At 47.0% G+C, this 24,017-nt stretch overlaps 1 protein-coding gene across 1 annotated transcript in view; it reads left to right on the top strand.

The window, feature by feature from the left end:
* SLC9A5 (solute carrier family 9 member A5) overlaps positions 1-24,017 on the top strand; it is a 1,894,848-nt gene that overhangs the window by 390,496 nt on the left and 1,480,335 nt on the right. The window contains exon 2 of the mRNA XM_069604452.1: positions 23,050-23,352. Coding sequence (XP_069460553.1) covers positions 23,050-23,352 — 303 coding nt within the window. The remainder of the gene's footprint in view (positions 1-23,049; positions 23,353-24,017) is intronic.

The following is a 24,017-nucleotide window of genomic DNA, read 5'->3' as shown; positions in this document are numbered from 1 at the left end:
AAATTTGGTTGGCTATTATACAAGCCTTAAGCAATGACAAGAAACGAAAAAATATGAACAGTATAACAGAATAACACCATTAAAATACATACAATATGTAAAATAGGTTCATCATGCAAAGAGTATGCAATGCAATTTGTTAAAATGCCCAATGGCAGTATCAAAAAATCTGTCTAGTTTAAGTTACCAATTTACAAACTCATCATTTGTCTATACAGTAGAACTAAGGGGGTCAAGTTTAGGCAGCACCATTTTCCAAATTGAATGAGCTGCTGAGGTTATTACAACTGATTCAGCAGAATAAAGGGTATTCCCAAATTGGTCATGTTGAATATATTCTGTCACCAACCAATAGACCATAGCCTTTGTCATAATTTGTCAATATTGCTGAACAAGACATCAAAATGTGATGGCTGGTTTCGACTTCGCACCCGCAAAGTCGATAGGTACGCTCCTCCTATATAATTCTTGAGAGCGCCCAAGTAAGAATATTTAATCTCAAGTATATTACAAAGCGTTTCAGTGCCAATGAGCATAGTTTAGTGAGATAAATTAGAGTTGCATTAGGCCTGCATGTGTGTCGAATGCTGTATGTATCTTTTTTTCATGGAGAGTTTCTCCATATTGGTCTCAATATCCATTCCCTAGCTTTCCTTTTTACAATGATCCCTGCACTGGTCGTATTGGCCAGTTGATCTTTGGAAACACCTATTTTGTCTAAAAGGTTCAGTGCTGTGCTACGCATTTTCACCAAGAAAGCATTGTTGGTATCTTTATGATAGCCTTGGCCAATCAATCTCGTCAGGTTGTTATGGAAATCATACTCTGGCATTAACCTTAAATAAAGCAAGGACCTTTGGACCAAGCATAATACCTCTAGTGACATGAAGCCATATTCCATTCGCAAAGTTTCTAACGGGATTGAGTATTCCTCATCTTTGATATGCGTAGTATCAGCTTTGCTGCTTCGGGAAAAAAAATTCCACACCAGTGGGCGCTGTGCTCGATGGCGTGGCATTGATGTCCCTCGAAGGTTGCCGTAGAGTGTCAACGTCATCCGCAGTATAAATAGCTCGAGCTGCGCCCGCTGGCTTCACTTCTGTTTTTCCGAAAGCGTTTGCTTCGTTCATCTTCGAATCCTTCTACCCCAAAAACTGGCTTAAAAAAATGCCAGGATTGCGGGAAGAAGATGTCGGTCACTGATCCCCATCGAGTTTGCCTATGGTGCCTGAGTCCCGAACATTGGACCGATGAATGAGGATCCTGTCAGACCATGACACTAAAAGCTCTCAAAGACCTCTTCGAAGAGAGTTAAAGACTCCGGGGAGTCTAGCGACTCGTCACGGTTTAAGTCGAAGTAGTCTCGATCGAGGAGTCAGGTCGAGAACATTTTCGTCTTCGAAGAAGACACGTCACCGATCTCCCTCTTCTTCTTTGTCTCCTGAAAGCTTCGCCTCCCGAGATGAGAGCTCAACACATTCAGCAGATGGTTACACAATTCCAGAATGCCCAACATCTTCCGGCCTTCGATTTTTTTGAGGTTGCTCGGCCTCATGGCATCCTGCATTTCCTGGTTCCAGAAGCACAATTGAGAACGAGATGGGCTCTCAGGACTCAATGGTCCCAATTTTCAGGGAATATGTCGGATCACCTGCATGTTCCAAGCAGAGTTGCTCAAGACCTAATTTGGTGGGCTTGTGAGGACAACATTCTCAAGGGACAAACTCACTCACGGAGTGGGGAGCCCACACCAACGATCTGACAATCAGCGGTCGTTGGACTCCATCAGAGTCCAGACTACACATCAACCTTTTGGAGCTGAGGGCAGTCTGTCATGATCCTTGCCCCTGGGCCTCACTGGCAAATCAGCCTTCCAGTTAGGGCCAGGTCAAAGGCCTTAAAACCTCATCCAAGACTCTCTTGGAGTCAGTCCTGGCGCCTTTGGCGCCAGGCTCAAAACCATCATGAAGACCAACATTAGAATGGGATTATTTACTTGGGACTATTTAACTTTGGGGGCGGGGGGTTCGGCCAACATGGAGGCACTCACATAGCTCAGTTACAAGGAACTGAGCTATGCGGTCTAGTCTTTTGGGTGTGGCAGGCCTGGGACTATTTTACCTGGACTACTATACCTGAGAATATTTATACCACACCCAAACAGCAGAACATGCTTTGCGTTATTCTGCTGTGGGCAGCGTAACGCTCACTGTGTCCAGTTCTTTGATGCCAGCTTACCTCAAACCAAGGACCTGCAGAGAGAGAAAGAACACTACGAAACTTACCTGGAACAGTATCCTGTCTTCAATCCATCGCTGACTTCAGTTCCACTCACCTGAAGGTACGAACTCCATCATCCGGCACTGCATGCATTCTGGAATACCATAACCTGGAAAGAGGAGAAAGAAAGCCAGCATTAGTAAGCGTTTACTCACGTTTCCTCCCGAATGAAGAAAGCCACACAATTCTTACCTGTGTAGTCATCTCCTGGTCAGTATCATTGCTGGAACATTACGGCGCTCGGCGAGAAACGTCACAAGCTGCAAGGAGAGAAAAGACACAGGTTAGCAATATAAAAGGCGAAACAGCACCGCGCATCGCGCATTACTCACCGGACAGCATTGCGCACATCGCGCTTTCGCCTACCGGCCCATGCTCATCTTCAAACTGCATGAAAACACCAACATATCTTTCCATACCTAAAAGGAAAGAAGCAAGACATTATTATTCAAACTAAGAGGAACATAAGAACTGCATATAAAGACTGTAAAGCAGCAAACCTACGGAGTCGAAGCAGGCCTGGATTCCCAGTGAAGGAACTTGGTCGCTGCTCACCCCCCCACATCTATGCGCCCCTGCCATGAGGAGCAGGACAGAGGATTCACCTTTTACAATATTAAGATGAGGAGAAGGCCCAAAGGGGAGAAAGGAGTTGAGGCCAAGGGAGGTGGGAAAACATAAAGACAATCTGGTGTTGAATCCAGCTCTCCTATATTGCAGACCAATCTTTAACCAGAGGCCTTACCAAGGGACCGGGAGAGGGTTCGAGAGTGCAAATCATCCAACCAAGGCTGGGTGGCGTCCCCGTGGATACCAGGTGAGCGTAACACAATCAGACTAGCGCTGAAGGCCTTCCTGCCTGCTGTACAGGGAAAGAATGTCCTGAAAATGATGGACAACACAGTGGCCATCTACTATTTCAACAAGAGAGGAGGCGTAGGGTCACTACCACTCTGCAGAGAGGCAATGCAGCTCCGGTTCTGGGCAATACAAGAAGGAATCTCTCTGTCAGCTGTTCACCTAGCCGGAGAGAAGAACACAGCGGCGAATGCTCTGAGCAGGCAGAGCACAGTCTCCCATGAGTGGAACAAGCTCAGGAAGTCCTTCAAGAGATCTTCACCCTTTGGGGAACCCCTCAAGTGGATCTGTTCGCGACCGAGGTCAATCGGAAGTGCAATCAGTACTGGCCAAGGGAATTTCCTCCAAGAGGAGCTCTAGGGGACACGTTCGTAGTGGACTGGGAATTTCCACTCCTGTACGCGTTTCCTCCAGTCCCCCTGATTCCTCACATAATCAGGAGGTTGAGAAAGTTCAGGAAAACCATGATCCTAATTGCTCTGGATTTGGCCGGGAGGACATGGTAGCGGACCTTCTGGACATGTGCATCTGTCCTCCAATACGTCTTCTACAAAGAGAGGATCTTGTCTCGCAAGAATAAGGTCGGGTTCTCCATCCAGAGGTGAAGACACTCAGGCTTCACAAATGGATTCTGAAAGGCTGAGATATAAGGATTGGGAACTCCCGTACGACGTAATGGAGATTTTGCTTTCAGCCAGAAGGCCGGCAACAAAATCCTTATACCGGTGTCGTTGGAATAAGTTCAGTAACTGGTGCAAGGATAAGAATGTGAATCCATTCCTATGTGGTACACCTATGGTGCTTTCTTTCCTGTTACATTTAGGCAATCTGGGGCTCCAGATTGGTACAATAAAAGGATACCTAGCGGCGCTTTCTACCTTTAAGCGCTCGTCTGAAGAAGTGTCTTATTTCAAAATACCTCTAATTGTACAATTCTTGAAAGGTTTCACTAACGTGTACCCCCAGTCCCATTTCATGTACCTGGTTGGGATTTTATATCTAGTATTGAAATTCCTTACATGCATTCCTTTTGAGCCTTTGCATTCTTGTCCTTTAAGGCTCCTCACACTGAAAACAATCCTACAAGGGGCTATCGCATCATCCCACAGGGTAAGTGAGTTACATGCTCTCTTGTAAGCCTCCTCACACTATTTTCCATAAAGATAAAGTAATACTCAAGGTCAAACCTTAATTTCTACCCAAAGCAGTTTCTGATTTTCACTTGTCTCAAAAGATAATTTCAAAGGGATTGGTTCCTTCGACGTATTCCACATCTATGACAGGTAATCACCATAGCTGTTCTGCTTCGGAACATTTTTGGCATCTGCGTCCTGTGTTGATGTCGATATGCTGTCGTCAAGGGCTTCCGTCGAGCCGACGTCACCGGATGTTATAAGTAGGACACACGACGCCCGTAGCCTTAGTTCCGTTTTTTCCGCGAACGTGTTCACTTCGGAGATCTCAGCGCGCCTCGGTTCTTCTGAGTTCTTCTATCAGATCTTCGAACTTGTTTGTTTGTGAAGATATCATGTCTTCGTCTTCTTCTACCCCGTGGCCGGGTTTGAAGAAGTGTTGGGACTGCGGTTCCAAGATGTCGCTGACGGGCTCCGTTCCGTCCGCTCCTTCGAAAGAAGCCGGCAGGGAACGTGCTAGGGCCACTGCTCGCACGCCTTTGGGCTCGGCAGTCGGCGCGATCATCGCAAGCCTTCAAGGCCCCGATTGGAAAAGGTGGATCGCTCTAGCCATGCCCGCTCCAGGTCCCGGTCCTTGAAGCCCACGAGACCGGTGGATCCTGTGAGGTCTTCTAAGAAGACGTCGACGCCATCGGTGGCATGTCCGTCGAGGGACTCTCTCGAGGCTCCACCTCCGAGGAAGTCATCAATGCTGTTGGCGCCGAGGCCGACGATGGACACACTCGGGGCTCCGCCCTCGAGGCCTGTGTCGAAGCCATCAGCGCCACGCTCGATGCCCTCGACGCCTTTTGTGGAGGCTTTACCGGAGGTACCCCGTGCGTCGGTGGAAACTCTGAGGAAGGCCCTGAAGAAGTCGGTAACGCCTGTATTTGAGCCTTTTTCTGTGCCCTCTTCCAGGGATTTGTTCCAGCCTCTGGATTATATTTCGGAGGTGGAGGAAGGATCTGAGGAAGGTTTGGTTCCTGATGCGGTTCCTGATGACCTGTTATCTGGTCTTAGCCAGTTGGAAGACCTGTGTCAGTCTTTGCACGACACCAGTGGTCTTGATACCTCCCCGGAGGTTGAGTTTGGCAGGCCTGAGCCTGGTACGCATGCTGAATCTTCGTACAAGCGACTCATGTCAAGGGTGACTGAGTACTTGGGGTAGTCTGCGCCACCGGTGGATTTTCTGCAGGATGACCTGACAGATATCCTTGGCCAAGGTCCACCCACTGACCCGGTGCTGCCATTTCATATGGCTTTACAGAGAAGGGTGGCGGCAGCTTGGACTGCTCCAGAGAGTCTCCCGGCAGTGAGCAAGTCTTTGCCAAAAAAATACCGTCCAGCCAGTAGCGACCCCTGCTACTTGACTATGCGCCCCACTCCGGAGAATTTGGTGGTGCAAAGGCGTCGTACCCTACCATCCCTTCTGATAGGGACGACAAGTGTTTTGATGGCTGGGCGAAGAAAATGTTTTCTTCAGGGGGTATGGCTTTACAGGCAGCCAACTCTGTGTGTGCCTTAGCACGTTTCACTCACACTCTGTGGAATTGTGTGTCTTTGGCAGCTGAACATATTCCCGAAGGGGAGGAACGGGATGGTTTTCTTGCTCTCATTCAGGGTGGCAAGGATGCCATGTGTGAATCCGTTCAGTCGGGTCTGGACATGGCAGATTGTGTCAGCCGGTCCATGGCGGCGAGCACCATAATGCGCAGATTTGCGTGGTTGAGGAAGTCGAGGTTTGCTCCTGACGTACAAGCCCGGCTTCTCAATATGCCCTTTGATGGTGAACATCTTTTTGGCAGCAAGGCTGACGAGAGCCTTGAGAGGTTGCAGACCTCCAAAGCTGCAGCGAAGTCGTTGAGCGCTGCAGTTCGCCAACCTCTGCCTTTTCGTCCTAGGGGACAGCAATGGAGGGGAGGCTCCTTTCAATACTACTCTTCCTTTGGTAGATCGAGGGGAGCTGCAAGTCAAAGGGGCCACAGTAGGAGTGCCAGAGGTGGAAAACAAGGTACTCGAGGTGCCAAGGCCATTCGGGCACTTGCCTCTTTGCCCTCATGCACTGCCCCAGCCGCTTCAGCTCAGTCATGAGGCCATGTCCCATGGTTCGGCGGTTGGGGGAAGGCTGGCACAGCATCTTGTAGAATTGCATGCCATTACTTCAGATGTGTGGGTTCTGGAGATCATAGCCCATGGCTACTGTCTTCCTTGCCGGCAGAGGCCTCACGACAATCCACCGGGGAATCTCTCTTTGAAGAGTCCGGATCCGCTGGAGAAAGGCGCCATAGAACTGGCGCATGTAGCAGAGAGGAACAAGGGTTGTATTCCCCATATTTTTTGATCCCGAAAAAAGATGAGGGATTGAGACCCATCATGGACTTGCGTGGTTTGACCAAGCTCCTCAGGAAGGACACGTTCAAGATGGTTACTCTTTCTCAAGTCCTCCAGGCCCTTCAACTTCAGGACTGGTTGGTGTCTCTTGACCTCAAGGATGCTTACTTTCATGCGCCGATTCATCCCAACCACAAGAAGTACCTGAGGTTCGCGGTTGGCGACTCGCATTTTCAGTTTCGGGTCCTGCCGTTCGGATTGACCTCCGCCAGAGGGTCTTCACCAAGCTCATGTTGGTAGTGGCAGAGTATCTCAGGAAAGGGGGGGTTAACGTCTACCCCTACCTGGACGATTGGTTGATCAGGGCGCAGTCTCCCGAGCAAGTCCTGGATCATCTGTCAGTCACCAGCCACACCCTTCACAAGCTGGGCTTCTCTCTCAACTTAAAGAAGTCCCACTTGACACCTACTCAGAGGCTCCAGTTCATCGGAGCAGTGCTCGACACATCCCTGGGGCAGTGTTCGCCTGCCCAGGTGAGGGCTCATCACATTCTGCAGATGGTGCACAAGTTTCAACATGCCCAGAGTCTCCCGGCGTTCGTGTTCTTGAGGTTGCTCTGCCTCATGGCATCCTGCATTCTTCTGGTGCCAGAGGCCAGGTTGCGGATGAGATCTCTGAAATGGGCTCTCAAGCTCCAGTGGTCGCAGTCCTCCGGCAGAATGTCAGATCCCATTCAGGTGCCACCCTCGGATCCCAGGATCTTCTGTGGTGGGCCGGCGAAGGCAATCTGATGAGGGGGGCTTCATTTTGGCTACCCTGACTGGAGGTAACGATCGTGACGGACGTGTCCCTCACAGGATGGGGAGCTCATGCCAACGGGTTGACAGTCAGTGGCCGTTGGTCTCCGTCTGAGTCCAGACTCCATATCAATCTGTTGGAGCTGAGAGCCATCAGGCTAGCCCTGAAGGCTTTTCTGCCATCTGTGCGGGGGAAGAATGTCCTGATTCTGACCGACAACACAGTGGCCATGCACTACCTCAACAAAAAGGGGGGGCAGGGTCTCTCCCTCTGTGCACAGAGGCAATGCAGCTCTGGTTCTGGGCCATCCAGCATGAAATTTCGATCTCGACAGTTCATCTGGCCGGAGACGAAAACGTGGCGTCGGACGCTCTGTGCAGGCAGAGCACGGTCTCTCACGAGTGGGAGCTGGCTCAGGAGACTCTCCTGGAGATCTTCGTCCTTTGGGGGACCCCACAAGTGGATCTCTTTGCCACCAGTGCCAACCGGAAGTGCGAAAGATTCTGCTCGCTGGAATTTCCTCCAAGAGGAGCCTTAGGGGATGCGTTCGTAGTGGAGTGGTCCTTCCTACTGCTGTATGCGTTTCCTCCAGTCTCCGCCATTCCGCAAGTGCTGCGGAGGTTACGGAGGTTCGGTTCCCGGATGCTCCTCATTGCTCCGGCTGGGCCTGGAGAACGTGGTACCCAGACCTTCCTGGCATGTCCATCTGCCCTCCACGCCGTCTTCCCTACCGAGATGATCTGCTCTGACGGAGGGGGGGGGTCAGGTACTCCATCAAGAGGTCAAGTCCCTCAACCACTTCTTGGCTTCTGAAAGGTTGAGGTATAAGGATTGGGACCTTCCTGAAGACATGATGGAGATGTTGCTTTCGGCCAGAAGGCCCGCAACAAAGTCCCTGTACCGTTGCCGTTGGAGAAAGTTCTGCGACTGTTGCAGGGTTAAGAATGTCGATCCTTTTTCATGTGCCATTCCTGTGGTTCTGTCTTTTTTGCTTTCTTTAGCCCACAAGGGCCTGCAAGTGGGTACCATTAAGGGTTACCTGGGGGCGCTGTCCATATTTAAGCGCTCGTCTGAGGAGTGTTCTTATTTTAAGATTCCTTTGATTTCCCAGTTTCTCAAAGGGCTCACTTATGTGTTTCCACCGTCACCTTTCCAGGTGCCTGGTTGGGATTTGAACCTGGTTCTAAAATTCCTCATGGGAGCTCCGTTTGAGCCTTTACATTCTTGCCCTCTGAGACTTTTGACCTTGAAAACTGTATTTTTAGTTGCGGTCACTTCCGATCGCAAAGTGAGTGAGTTGCAGGCACTTTCCGTTAAGCCACCCTTCATGGTGTTCCATAAGGACAGGGTTGTTCTTAGGGTTTGTCCTTCTTTTCTTCCGAAAGTTGTGTCGGAATTTAATTTAAGCCAGAAGGTTGTTCTTCCGGCGTTCTATCCTCCTCCGCTTCCTGGTAAGGAAGAGGAGAGGCTCCATAGGTTGGATCCTAGGAGAGCTTTAAGTTTCTACATCTCATGCATGTTCCGGGTCAGAGTGGACGATCAGCTCTTTATTGGATACGCTGGAAGGCGTTTGGGACAAGCTGTTATTAAACAGACTTTGTCTAGAAGGATTATTTTGACAGTTTCTGAATGTTACTGCTTGGCGGGTAAGGACCCTCTAGTAAGCTTACGGGCCCATTCTACTAGGGGTGTGGCTGCCTCTACTGCCATGCAGAGGGATGTTCCCATTCGTAAAATTTGTGAAGCTGCCACATGGGCCTCTCTCCATACTTTTGTCAAACACTACTCCTTGGATTTTATCCATGGGCAAGATCTGGCCTTTGCAATTTAATTGGGCATTCTAAAATTCTAAATTCTTTCCCACCTCCTTACGTTGGTACTGCTTTGGGAGTCTGTCATAGATGTGGAATACGTCGGAGGAACCAATCCCTTCGAAGAACAAGTTACTTTCTTACCTGGTAACGTTCTTTCAATGGGATGTTCCGACGACGTATTCCACATCACTCCATCCCTACCTGCCCCTCTACAGAATTTCTTGTGTGATTGCAGCTTTCGTTTCCGCAAGGCTTTCTGTAGTCATTCTGGCAGAAGATTGGTGCCACACATTCTGGGAAAAAACTACAACTGATGCTACGGACGTCGTGCGTCCTACTTATAACATCCAGTGATGTCGGCTCGACGGAGGCCCTCGATGACAGCGTATCGACGTCATTGACGCACGATGCAGACGCCGTAGATTTTCCGAAGCAGCACAGCTGTAGTGATTACCTGTCATAGATGTGGAATACGTTGGCGGAACATCCCATCGAAAGCACGTTACCAGGTAAGAAAGTAACTTGTTATTTGCCATCTTTCTATACTCCCCCTCATGCAAGTAAAGAGGAAGAAAGACTTCACAGGCTGGACCCAAGGAGGTCTCTCTGCTTTTATATTTCTAGATTGGCAAAGTTTAGGCAAAGTGACCAACTTTTTATTGTATATACCGGACGAAAATTGGTCCTAGCAGTAACAAAACAAACCTTATCCAGGTGGATAATTTTGGCAATCGGAGAATGCAACAGACTGGCGGGTAAAAAAACTCCAGATGGGCTAAGAGCTCATTCCACCAGGGGCATGGCAACTTCGACAGCTCTTCAAAGGGGTGTCCCGGTGCAGGATATCTGTGCAGCAGCCACTTGGTCATCTATGAACACATGTGTGAAACATTGTTTAGATTCAACCTCGTCCCAAGGGGGTCCCTTTGTCAAGGCTGTTCTACCTACGGTCCATGATTACTTAATTGGTACTCCCTCCTCCAAATTTTTACTGCTTTGGGACTCTATCAAAGATGAGGAATACGTGGGAGGACACAATCCATTTCGAAGAACAAGTTACTTAACAACTGGTAATGTTCTTTCGATTGGGTGTTCCCTCCACGTATTCCTCATCGACCCTCCCAGCCTACCCCACCGTACAAATTACGTGAATTACACTCCGTGTTCCTTGAGAGCTTACGGTCTAAGGATACGCCTGGTCAACTCCTCAGTGGAGGATATCGAAAAAACAGTACTGAAGCCAACGGGCGCGGCTCGCGCTATTGGTACTGGGAATGACATCAACACTCTAGGGCATTCTTCGAGGGACATCGATGCCACGCCATCGAGCACATCGCCCTCTGGTGTGGAATTATTTTTTCTGAAGCAGCAAAGCTGATGATACGAATATCAAAGATGAGGAATACATGGGACGAACAACCAGTCTAAAGAACGTTACCAGTTGGTAAGTAACTTGGTCTGCTGCTAAAGGTAGGCACACCCTATCCAGTACATACCTGCAGAGCTGCAACTCCTCCTCATAAGGCTTTTCCGTTTTGCAGAATCTTCAGTTGTTATGCCTTGTTATCCCGTGCTATCCTTTCTCTTTAATCTTTTTTCTGTCACAGCTGCTCACTCACTTCTGCTCTTTCCACTCTGGATGAAAGTCAACTCCAAATCCAGGTTTCCAAACTTGTTTTGCTTGACTACAAGCCTTAAAGCCTCAGCTGCAAGCTTCAAAACTCCTCTGAGCCTCTTCTGGTAATGTTTGGGTTGGAAGGGAATGAGGATGTGTACGTGAGGGCGACAGGGTTCATCGTTCCACTACTCCTAGCTGCCCGAGCCTGTATAGTAATAAAATGGAAAGCAGACGGGGCCCCGAGTAAGCAGGAGTGGGAAAATGTTGCCACTAGCATTTGCGTAATGGAGAGTATCACTGCGGCTCTGCATGGGAGATCCACACAATATGAGACGCTATGGAAAGACTTCACTGACAAGTATACTTCCATACCCTAACCCGTAATGCAATTCCAACAGTGACATATTGCAGCATGCATGAGCAGGGGATCGAGGACATTGTTACGCGAGATAGTGGGAACAACTGCTATATGAGAAACTGTGCCCTGGAGGGTGTTAGGCAGAAACCTGTGCAGTTCCCTCTGGGACCACTGCAAAAGATTTAAGACTACAGGTGTTTGGCAGTAAACCCACTTGGTAGCAGTCTGTACCACACAGATTCACTTGGTAGCTGTGGCTGAGCAGTCAGACTTCCCTCAAGAAAAGTTAGGCCGTATTTGGAGTATACAAGATAGGGCAATTTACACAGTAGAACAAGCAGACACTGATCAGAGCTTGGGTGTAAAGATATATAATTATTTATTTAAAAACACATCTATGGAAAACACACTGGCACTAATATGGCAAACAACTTCAATCACAGTTACTATAAGTATATATCAATCCCATAACAATATTTCGACAAGTCTAGGTTCAACGGAACCACTTATTTGCAGACAGAGGTGAATGCTTTAACCTAGATGGCACTCTAGTATTCGTTAGAAGGGGAGAGAAAAAGGCAGGGTATGAAACCAACTCAATACCAACACTTTTAAGAAACAAATGAAAGGCGAGCAATTCAGGGTCTACTGTAAATCACAAAGTTCAGAGACCAGGCCCACTCGGAGAGAGGCAAGGCTGTATGTCCCAAAAGTATCACAGTGGAAATGCACTTCAAGTCTTTGCAGCAAAATGTCACAGAAAGGTTGGACCAGTTTAGAACAAACGTTTAAGAAGGTCTGGAGGCGACCCAATGGAAAGGTAAGGATTTAAGACACCTCACGCTAACCGTTTCAAGGGAAGCCAGGCGGACACCGTACTTTGAGAGTGAAGAGACAGCTCCGGCGGGGGCAGTTGTTCCTGGTGGTGTATGCAAGTCGGGGCTTTGCCAGAAGATGAGATGATCTAGTCGTCGAGGAAAGTTGAAGATCGTTGCACCACCAGGGAAGAGACCAGCCGCGGACTGCTCCTTCACAAGGCACCACCTTTTGGTCGCGGTACAGTGGTCAGTGGCTATCCGGTTGCCGGGGTGCTCGGCATGGGCAATTCGACCACTGGACGTCCTGGAAGCGAAGAAAAAGTGAGGGACTGGTTGTTCCCACCAGTCAGGGGAAGAAGACTCTCCAGCGGGGAGATCTCCTCTGTCGTTGGGAAGTGGTGAGTCGGTTCAGCAGGGCTCCACCGGAGGTGTCGTCATTGCAGGTCGGCTCAGCTTTACCCTCGTTGGATTCTTAGGTCCTGTGGCGACTTCTGAAGTTCCAGTCCCAAAAGCCCTGCTTTTATGCAGAAAACCCCCATTCATTCAGCCTAACTGTCAATCAAACATGCTAAGTGGTGAGCGGGGCGGCTCAACACTCGGGCCAATCACACAAGAGTGCGACTTCAGTTGGCAAGGCAACTCAGTCCAGGGTGCCTTAACCCCCTCCCACACCCCCTGTGGTACCCAGACAGAATGGCACCACTCTGGAGGGCTTCTGTGCAGAAGCCCGTCAAAAGTGGAACAAAGGGCTCAACCTTTGGTTTCGGAGTTACAGAGGCGAACACATACGCCATTTTAAAAACCGAGTTCTGGCAGAAAATACCAACCGGTGGATTTATTTAAGATAAATAAACTGGCGGTATGTTAGAGACTAATGTGAAAAAGTATTAGCCTCCAACAATGGGAAGAATCCCATAGGAATATATCTGCGGTCGAATATAAAAAGTAGTATCCACTGCCACCAGCCAAAACTCGACGAGGGGGACGGGATAGTGCCCCCTCGAACAACAGACCCAGGGGTAATCGAATTACCCCTACCAGTACGTCCACAATAGGATGGTTTGTACTAGTTCTGTTAGTAAATTTAGGTCTAGTAAAGCCAATGGTGACTTTACATGCCCTGGGAGACAGTAGTCAGTCCCAGGGTATGGAGTCTATGGTGGGGATCCTCTAGGACACCCCAGTGTTACGGCACGGAGGGTGTGGTGTAACACACATAGCAAAACACATGAGGCCCTACGGAGTAAAAGACCCCATAGCCCATAGAACACATTGACATTCAAAGAAATCAACCACATTCATGTCCAAGAGTGGGAGGAAAAGAGTCTCACTCTTGGCAGGATGAAAAAACAAACTCCAGAAATCCAGCAAAGCTGCTGGGGGACTCACTAGGTTAGGAAATTCAGCCTAAACAGAGAATTCTCCCTAACACTCGCCCCCCCCCCCCCAGACTAAGGGACAGGAGGATTTAATCCACTCCTGGATGAATCTCATACCTCTAGTCGATGATATACATCCTAGAGAGACCATCAGCATTTTGGTGGTGACACCATGACCTGTGCTCAATGGTGAAATCAAACCCTTGCAGGCAGATTGACCATCTCAGTAGTTTTGGGTTTTCCTCTTTCATTTGCATTAACCATCTCAAGGGTTGGTGGTCAGTCTGAATAACAAAAGTAGAACCATACAAGTATGGCCTAAACTTCTTCAGAGCCCACACAATAGCAAAGCATTCTCTTTCGATTGTTGCCCACCTTGTTTCAGGATCCTTCAGCTTGCGGCTGATGAAGCAAACGGGGTGCTCCCTACCTTTCCCATCCAGTTGACTGAGTACTGCATCTATTCCTGCTTTTGAAGCATCTGTCTGCACAATGGAAGTTTGGTGGTAATCAGGAGCTCTGAGTACTGGGGCTTGGCAAAGAGCCTTTTTCAGGTTTTCAAAGGCCTGATTGCACTCCTCGTTCCATTTAACCTTTTTAGGGAATTTTGGAGAGGAGATGACATTCAGAGGAGAAGCTATGGTCCCATAGTTCTCAATGAAATTCCTGTAATACCCAGTGAGACCTAAGAAGGCTCTCACCTGGGTCTGAGTAGTAGGTGTTGTCCAATTTTGCACAGCTTCAATCTTACTGAGCAAAGGCCTTATTTCTCCACCTCCTACCTCATGTCCAAGATAGACTACCTTACTCTGTCCGATTTGGCATTTACTCGCCTTTATGGTCAGATTGGCTCGTCCAAGAGCCTGCAAAACATCTCTTAGGTGGGTTACATGTTCTTCCCAGGAATTGCTGAACACTGCTATGTCATCCAAGTATGCCATGCAGAAGTCCTCCATCCCATTCAGAACCTGGTTTACCATCCGTTGAAATGTAGCAGGTGCATTTTTCAATCCAAAAGGCATTACCTTAAACTGGTATAAGCCAGCTGGGGTAGAAAATGCAGTTTTCTCCTTGGCATGGTCTGTCAGGGCTATTTGCCAATAGCCTGACGTCAAGTCAAATGTGCTGAGGAATTTGGCTGAACCAAGTCTATCCACCAACTCATCTGTTCTTGGAAAAGGGTGGGCATCAGTCTTGGTGACTGCATTAAGAGCTCTATAATCCACACAGAATCTAAGTTCTTTAGATCCTGCCTTTGGTACTAACACAACTGGGCTAGACCATGGACTAGTAGAGGGCTCTATTACCCCGAGATCAAGCATCTTGCTGACCTCCCCTTTGATGTGGGTTCTTACACTTTCTGACATTCTGTATCCTCTGCTTTTGACTGGCAGTCACCAGTGAGTATGTCATGCTGGCCCCAAGGGGTCAAGCCTGGTGAAAGTGAGAACAGAGAGGCAAACTGATTCAACATAGATTTGCACTCTTCTTGTTGCTCAGGTGTCAGATTTGAAGAGAGATTTACTCCTTCAATTTTTTCGTCTAAAGGTAAGCCTCTGAGGAGATCCGGAAGAGCTTCACTCTCTTCTGCTTCCTCGGATGATGATAGAAGCAACGCTCCTACATCATGTCTCGAGACATACGCTTTGAGTCTGTTGGTGTGGAAGACTGTCGGAGCCTCCTTGGGATTGCCCAAGTCCACCAGATAGTTGACCTCTCCAAGTTTACCCACAACTCTGAAGGGTCCCATCCATTTGTCTTGCAAGGCCCTCTGCCTTGTTGGGATCATAACGAGAACTAGCTGGTCTTGAGTGAACTCAACCATGTTATCCTTTTGATCATGCCAGTGCTTGACCAATGCTTGTCCAGCTTTCAAGTTATCACTTGCTTCCGCCATCATGTGTGACATTCTCCTCCAGAGACCTATCACGTAGTCAGTCACTCTGACTGGCTTGGGGGAAGGAGCACTCTCCAACCCCTCCTTAATCAGGGCCAATGGACCTCTGACGGGATGACCATAGAGAAGCTCAAAGGGAGAATAACCTACTCCCTCCTGAGGGACTTCTCTATAAGCAAAGAGAAGGCATAGCAGTAAAAGATCCCACTTTCGTTTAAGGGGGTCCTCTAAAGCACCTATCATGCTCTTCATGGTTCGGTTGAACCTTTCTACCAACCCATTAGTTTGTGGGTGGTAAGCTGTTGAGAACTTGTAAGTAACTCCACAGGTTTTCCACATGGTTTTCATGTAGTGGGACATAAAGTTTGACCCCCTGTCAGAGATTACTTCCTTAGGAAACCCGACCCTGGTAAAAATACCAAGGAGGGCCTTAGCCACAGCCGGAGCTGTAACAGTCCTCATAGGAATTGCCTCAGGATACCTAGTAGCATGGTCTACTACAACAAGTATAAACCTGTTGCCTGAGGAGGTTGGAGGATCAAAGGGACCAACAATGTCAATCCCTACTCTCTCAAATGGGACTCCCACAACTGGGAGAGGCACTAAAGGTGCCACATTCTTGGAGCCAACCTTACCAGAGGTCTGGCAGGTGTGGCAGCTCCTGCAGTGTTTTTCTACTTCGGCCCCCATCTTTGGCCAATAAAAGTAGAGAGAGAGCCTTTCCTTGGTCTTCTTGAAACTCAAGTGACCAGCCAAAGGAATCTCGTGGGCTAACTGCAAGAACTGTTGTCTGTTCTCTTTGGGTACTACAAGTCGTTTGTAGTCTCCAGGTTCAGACTCGGTCGGTCACTGTAGAAGAGGCCATCTTCCCAGTGCAACCTGTATTTCCCAGGCTCTTGCCCTTCAGCCTGAGCTTCTGCCTGGTGGCGAAGACCTTCCAGAGTTGGACATTCTCTCTGTCCCTTACTGAAGTCTGCCCTGTTGGGTCCACCTTCTGCCAGTAAAGACTGCAGCTCAGGATGGTCAACAAGATCCAGATCTCCAATGAGTTCCTGGCCTTCCATTAGCTCTTCTTCAGAGTCTAATTCTACCACACAGGGTTGTACCGCCCTCTCAGCCTCAGCTGGAGGGGGAGTTATGGGTGTAACTGTGGACAACCGAGGGGAAGTCCTTGTTGGCTGCACTGAAGTGCTGGCTGCTGGTTTCGGTATATAAGTTTTAGGTTTCCCTTTTGCTTCTGATTTCTTTGAGACAGCAGCTGACAATACCAGTGGAGCAGGAGTGATATCCTTCTTCATCATCTCCTCGGGAGTACCTCTCATGGTTCTCTCCCTTGCAGGTCTGGTTAGCTCCTGTAACCGTTTACAAGGAGGTCTGGGGGTATGAGACACATCTCTGAGAGTTTTTAAATCGTTACCCAACAGAACTCGTCCTGGTACCTCACTTTGTATGCTGACAGGTATCTTCACAGTCATGTCGTTACACTGGATGAGAACTGGTAATTGGGGAAGCATCTGCACAGGCCCTCCAGCTAACTTGGTGAGGCGTTTGGGTGCCTTAGCAACATCCTCAGCCTGAAAAAAAGATGTATCCACCACAGTTATGCTGGCCCCAGTGTCCCTGATGGCAGGAGTCTCCTGACCATTCACCTGGACACTGTCCTTATAATACTCTTTAGTATTATCTGGGATAGAATTATAGACATCTAAATTCTGTTGTTCCCACAAACCCAGAGACACTAAAGAAACACTGGCTGAGACTCCAATGGGTTCATCAGCCAGCAGTAGAAAGTTTCCACTTGCCATTTGGACTTCCTCCTCTGGAGCGAAGGCTAAGGAGACAAGCTGGACCCCTGAAGATTTACCCTTGCATCTGGGATCTCCTTTCACACGGTCAGTAGAGCCACAAACAAAGCATTTACCAAATGCTTTCTGGAATGGTGGCTTGTTCTGGCCTCCCTCTGGTTTGGCACCAGAAGGTACACTATTCTGCTGTGGTTTTCCTTGTGGCTTACCCTTATGGTTTTGTTTGGGGCCCTATTTGGAATTTGAGTTATTAGAATTCTCTTTTGAGTCTTTTTAGGCTATTTTCCCTCATCCTTTTTCTGAGTTGCCCCAGAATCCTTATGAGTAGCCCTGTTGGCAACCCACAAGTCAGCAGCCTTAGCTAGCTTCCGGGAATCCACTTCCTTCGAATCAGCCAAGTGCTGTCTGAGCTCAGGAGAACAGGCATCATAAATAGACTCCAACATAAAAAGATTCTTCATACCCTCATAAGTGTTCACCTTGTAACCCTTAATACATCCCTCTAAGTTTTTCAACCCTTCACTCACCCAGGTAGCCCAAGGGGTACCATCATGCTTTTTGAGGGTTCTAAACCTCTTAAGATACTGGGAAGGGGTCTTCCCAAATCTAGCTATCAACGCTAGTTTCACACTTTCATACTCTTTCCTATCGTCCTCCCCCAACTCCATTACCACATCAGTTGCAAAAGGGGGGAGCCTAGAGAACAACCAGGTAAGTAGCTCATTACCTGTGATGTTCTGGAGCCCATGATTGTACTCAAACAAACTCAGCCAATCCAACACATCCAGCTTTGGTTCATACATACCAATTAATTCTTTAGGCATCCGGGATCTTTTGGGACTGGAACTTCTAGAGGAGCCAGAGACAGAAGCAATTTCGACAGACAACTTTTTCATTTCTAACTCATGCTTGAGCTCCATTTCTCTGAGCCTAAGAATGTGTTGCATTTCTTGGTGTTTCTGTTCAGTTTGAGCAGTAATCCTTCTGAATTCCAAGTCTATTTTCATTTTTTCTAGTTCAAGGACTTGAGGACTTAGTGTGGGACCTGTTATAGGCCCAGTAGGTACAGCTGGTAAGGCAGACAGAGGAGCAGGGGAGACAGTTTCATTAGCCTCATCTTCCTCTTCAGCCTCTTCATCACTATCATCAGAACTTTGATTTAGATCAACACCATTACTGTCATCTACATTTGCTGGAGAAGTTGGTTCCTCTGAACCAGTACCCAGACTTTGGTTTTCCAGCAATCTCGCTATCAGTTCTACTTTCTTGCCTTTTACATAAAGATTCTCTTGTCTACAGAGAGCTCTCAAACTCTCAGTATTTTTTCCTGACAAGATCTCCTGACTGTAAACTTCCATAGTAGACATGTTTTTTGAAAGTTGCTTTTTAGTGCTACGCTTTGTGGTTAGTTATCCTTAAGTGTTGAAAAGCACTCTAAACTGTACACCAGTGTTAGGCAGAAACCTGTGCAGTTCCCTCTGGGACCACTGCAAAAGATTTAAGACTACAGGTGTTTGGCAGTAAACCCACTTGGTAGCAGTCTGTACCACACAGATTCACTTGGTAGCTGTGGCTGAGCAGTCAGACTTCCCTCAAGAAAAGTTAGGCCGTATTTGGAGTATACAAGATAGGGCAATTTACACAGTAGAACAAGCAGACACTGATCAGAGCTAGGGTGTAAATATATATAATTATTTATTTAAAAACACATCTATGGAAAACACACTGGCACTAATATGGCAAACAACTTCAATCACAGTTACTATAAGTATATATCAATCCCATAACAATATTTTGACAAGTCTAAGTTCAACGGCACCACTTATTTGCAGACAGAGGTGAATGCTTTAACCTAGATGACACTCTAGTATTCGTTAGAAAGGGAGAGAAAAAGGCAGGGTATGAAACCAACTCAGTACCAACACTTTTACGAAACAAATGCAAGGCGAGCAAGGCAGGGTCTACTGTAAATCATAAAGTTCAGAGACCAGGCCCACTCGGAGAGAGGCAAGGCTGTATGTCCCAAATGTATCACAGTGGAAATGCACTTCAAGTCTTTGTAGCAAAATGTCTCAGAAAGGTTGGACCAGTTTAGAACAAACATTTAAGAAGGTCTGGAGGCGACCCAATGGAAAGGTAAGGATTTAAGACACCTCACGGTAACCGTTTCAAGGGAAGCCAGGCGGTCACAGTGCCTTGTGAGTGAAGAGAAAGCTCCGGCGAGGGCAGTTGTTCCTGGTGGTGGATGCAAGTCAGGGCTTTGCCAGAAGATGAGATGATCTCGTCATCGAGGAAGGTTGAAGATCGTTGCACCACCAGGGAAGAGACCAGCCGCGGAGTGCTCCGTCACAAGGCACCACCTTTTGGTCGCGGTACAGTGGTCAGTGGCTATCCGGTTGCCGGGGTGCTCAGCACGGGCAATTCGACCACTGGACGTCCTGGAAGCGAAGAAAAAGCACGGGACTGGTTGTTCCCACCACTCAGGGGAAGAAGACTCTCCAGCAGGGAGATCTCCTCTGTCGTTGGGAAGTGGTGAGTCGGTTCAGCAGGGCTCCACCGGAGGTGTCGTCGTTGCAGGTCGGCTCAGCTTTACCCTCGTCGGATTCTTAGGTCCTGTGGCGACTTCTGAAGTTCCAGTCCCAAAAGCCCTGCTTTTATGAAGAAAACCCCCATTCATTCAGCCGAGCTGTCAATCAAACATGCTAAGTGGTGAGCGGGGCGGCACCCCACTCGGGCCAATCACACAAGAGTGCGACTTGAGTTGGCAAGGCAACTCAGTCCAGGGTGCCTTAACCCCCTCCTACACCCCCTGTGGTACCCAGACAGAATGGCACCACTATGGAGGGCTTCTGTGCAGAAGCCCGCCAAAAGTGGAACAAGGGCTCAACCTTTGGTTTCGGAGTTACAGAGGCGAACACATACGCCATTTTAAAAACCGAGTTCTGGCAGAAAATCGGTGGATTTATTTAAGATAAATAAACCGGCGGTATGTTAGAGACTAATGTGAAAAAGTATTAGCCTCCAACAATGGGAAGAATCCCATAGGAATATATCCGCGGTCGAATATAAAAAGTAGTATCCCCTGCCACCACCCAAAACTCGACGAGGGGGACGGGATAGTGCCCCCTCGAACAACAGACCCAGGGGTAATCGAATTACCCCTACCAGTACGTCCACAATAGGATGGTTTGTACTTGTTCTGTTAGTAAATTTAGGTCTAGTAAAGCCAATGGTGACTTTACATGCCCTGGGAGACAGTAGTCAGTCCCAGGGTATGGAATCTATGGTGGGGATCCTCTAGGACACCCCAGTGTTACGGCACGGAAGTTGTGTGGTGTAACACACATAGCAAAACACATAAGGCCCTATGGAGTAAAAGGCCCCCTAGCCCATAGAACACATTTACATTCAAAGAAATCAACCACATTCATGTCCAAGAGTGGGAGGAAAAGAGTCTCACTCTTGGCAGGATGAAAAAAACTAACTCCAGAAATCCAGCAAAGCTGCTGGGGGACTCACTAGGTTAGGAAATTCAGCCTAAACAGAGAATTCTCCCTAACAGAGAGCACCCTTGAACTTCACTGCTTACCATTCGTTAACCTATAGTAAAACACAGAACACAAATCTGAAAATATTTGATACTTCGTAAATAAGGAACAAAAGTGGGACTCTTTCTGAACTGAACACTGTTTCCGGGGAGTGGGGGGGGGGGGGTTAAAGGAGGACTTGGGAGAAATGTGTTATGAGACATGGTTCTAAGGTTCAGGAGAAGAAGAGTATACTGTCTTTCTGGTCTTTGTTTGACTGCTATTGGTTCAATGACACCTGTATGATGTCACACATGTTGTGTTGAAAACATAATAAAATTACATTTTAAAAAAGAAATCTCCTGTGAGGCAGAAAGTAGGTGAGTGGAATAAGTGCATTGGGAGCAAGTAGCAGTAGCAGTGTGTTCCTGGGCATACTACTGTCACCTGCTTCAGCTCCTAATGCCACTGCCAGACTGGTGCTTAGTGGCTAGCTGAGGCTATGTGTATGAGTGGGATACCATTTACAATTCAGATTCCATTGAAAGATGAGATGGGATTACATCACCATTAGACAGGGCAATACATTAAAAAGGATTATTTATTCATCGAGCAAGCTTAACTAGTAACATTAGCAAGTTGCAAATGAAGGTAATGAGAGTTTTGAGATATGTTGAATTCCAACTACAGAGCTGTCTTCACACCTCCTACTTGCAATATCTGAATGGCATTATGAGCTGAATACATTATGAGCAAACCAAGGCATGTCTTGTTGTGACCTGGGCCACCAGTACCTGCATGGCCTGATTGTGATGAGCTGCCAAAAGCCCTCGCAATCATTCCACCTGAGAACGCCATACACCTACCACCCCCTTCTTGATAATAGCATTAGGGTTTGGCTTCAATATGGGTCACTTCCGAACCTGGGTGCCAAAGCCTAAAAACTGGGTCATTTAATCTTGACCACCTAAAAGTGATTCAGTGTGATGTGATTCCATATATTATTCTGCTCAATCATTTATACCACAAGCCAGGGTTAGACTACTTATTTTCATTGTATTTGGGAAATTCTAAATTCTCTGTTCAGTTAAGGTGCTCAAAATATCCGTCAGCCCAAAAAATAGGTTTTGGACACTTTAGGTGAGGGAAACTAGATCTGTTGTTGACAGATTCTCGGCTTAGAGTGTGCACATTTTGACTTTTTAACAGTTCAAAATAAGGAGGTGGCAGAGAAGAGATGCATTTATTTACATTTCATATATGAAATGCAGTTTAGCAGTGGTAGGCACAGTCGGAGATTAAATCAGATATATTGAAGTTATTAGGTTGCAGCAGTATTTGAAAGCTTGCTTTTAGTCTGGAAAAAAACACTGACAGGAAGCTATCTGTAGGCAAACAATAAGCATTTACAAAGACTATAGGTTAAAGGTAACAATTGAAAAGGTTCAGTAAGCGCACAATATCTGGTAGACGCCACGCTTTCAATAACCGTTTTATCGTAGCCGCAAGAATCGACAAAAGAAACCAATTAACTCCGTGGGCGCACAAGCAACAAATCACCACCAAATTCTGGTAGGTACTTATAATGAACCACTCCAGAGGACACTGACCGCAGGCATGGCTACAGGCGCACATCAGAATACAGTAAGGGCTATGGCAAAATGTGGTCTTGCTGTTCACATAATTTTCTGACTCAACACCTATGCCACCAGAATGCAGAGAAGACCAATGACAAATTTGGGCATGCTGAACATATAGCAAGTCTCTAGCACTCGCGCCATCTCCTGACTCCTCAGCACCCATCCACATGCCTGATCACATGGATTGGTCTACCGGAGCCTGGCCAGTCCTGTTAAGCCTTATTTGGCCAAATGCAGATACGCATCCTAATCTTACTCCATTACCTCCAAAACGCTGGATTTCGGGCCACCAAGCGCATTCCCACTACTAGCGCATTGGGACTATAATAATGGTAGAAGACACTATATAAATGACAAGTACAATACAGTACAACCGTTATGGCTTTTGTGTAGCAAACTTGTTTTTTACGTGTTTGTGGATGCTCATGACCATTTTGTGTTTGAATTATGAAACTCATATTTGCAGTAATCAAAATAGTGTTCTGGGTCCCAAATGTGATGGGATAAATAATGTATACACAAGTAATGCAAATCTAATTCTTTCAACATAATCTTATATTTTCTTAAATTGCTGTTGCTTGAGATAATCAATGCAATTTATACCCTGGTTTTCATCCATTTTTGGCTGATGGTTCAGTTTGGGAAGAAAGGGTGTATTATTTAACTATATATACCTATTGTATCTCACACCCTAAATTTGAATGGAGTTGAAGCAATGTTTAATTTTTGTCAACTGTTTCTCTTTGCATTGCAGTATTCCATCTGTCCAGAAAGGTGACTTCAGTTGTGCCAGAAAGCTGTCTTCTCATCATTCTAGGCTTAGCCCTTGGAGGCATAGTTCTTGCGGTTGCCAAGAAAGCCGAATTTCAACTAGAACCCAACATGTTTTTTCTCTTTTTACTTCCTCCGATTGTGTTGGACTCTGGATATTTCATGCCAAGCAGGCTCTTCTTTGATAATATTGGTGCCATCCTTACATATGCTGTCATTGGCACCCTGTGGAATTCATTTGCAACTGGAGCAGCTCTGTGGGGAGTCAAAAAAGCAGGACTGATGGGTGAGAAAACTCTTTATTTTTATGGAACTGCACACCATTCTTACACTAGTTTCACATGTATTTGTATTGGTCACATTGAAAACATGTTAGTAACATGAGTAAAAGAAAAGTCCAATCTTTAAACTGATATATGTTTTGCAAAGTAGAGTTGATTTGGTAGTCATCTCATATTGTAAGCAGTGATTTCCCAGACATTGGATGCCTTTATTGAGAACCATTCTCAAAGATAAGTGATTTTTCTATTTATGCTAAAAGCAGAATTTTATCTTTGTCCTCCAAAAACTGTATTCCAAAATAGTTTTATCTCTAAACATCTGATTTTGGCAGGTGTCGATGAGAATCAAACCACAGCCTAACCATTAACACTTTGTTGAAGTATACAGCAAGGAATCTACATATTAGCATTCATATTTGCATTGGTTCTAAAATGATTGGCATCTAAAATCAAGCAAATTAAGGGTTGCCACTGCCTGTAGGACCAACACATGACTAGACACCCAAACCAGCTGTGAACATTCAGTTCAAACAAGAGGGGCTTGTATGAGGATGAAACCAAAACAAGGACACTATAATCATGTGGGTTTAAGGATAACTGAATAGGTGCCGGGAAGCTTTGAAGAAACAAATTCTAATTTACAGTAGGAAGTGCCCTAGTTTATATGGGT

This window comes from Ambystoma mexicanum, chromosome 1p, assembly GCF_040938575.1.
Source record: "Ambystoma mexicanum isolate Mex_15411 chromosome 1p, UKY_AmexF1_1, whole genome shotgun sequence".
NCBI lineage: Eukaryota > Metazoa > Chordata > Amphibia > Caudata > Ambystomatidae > Ambystoma > Ambystoma mexicanum.
The sequence above is the reverse complement of the archived record's forward strand: the minus strand, read 5'-3'. Positions and strand labels throughout refer to the sequence as shown.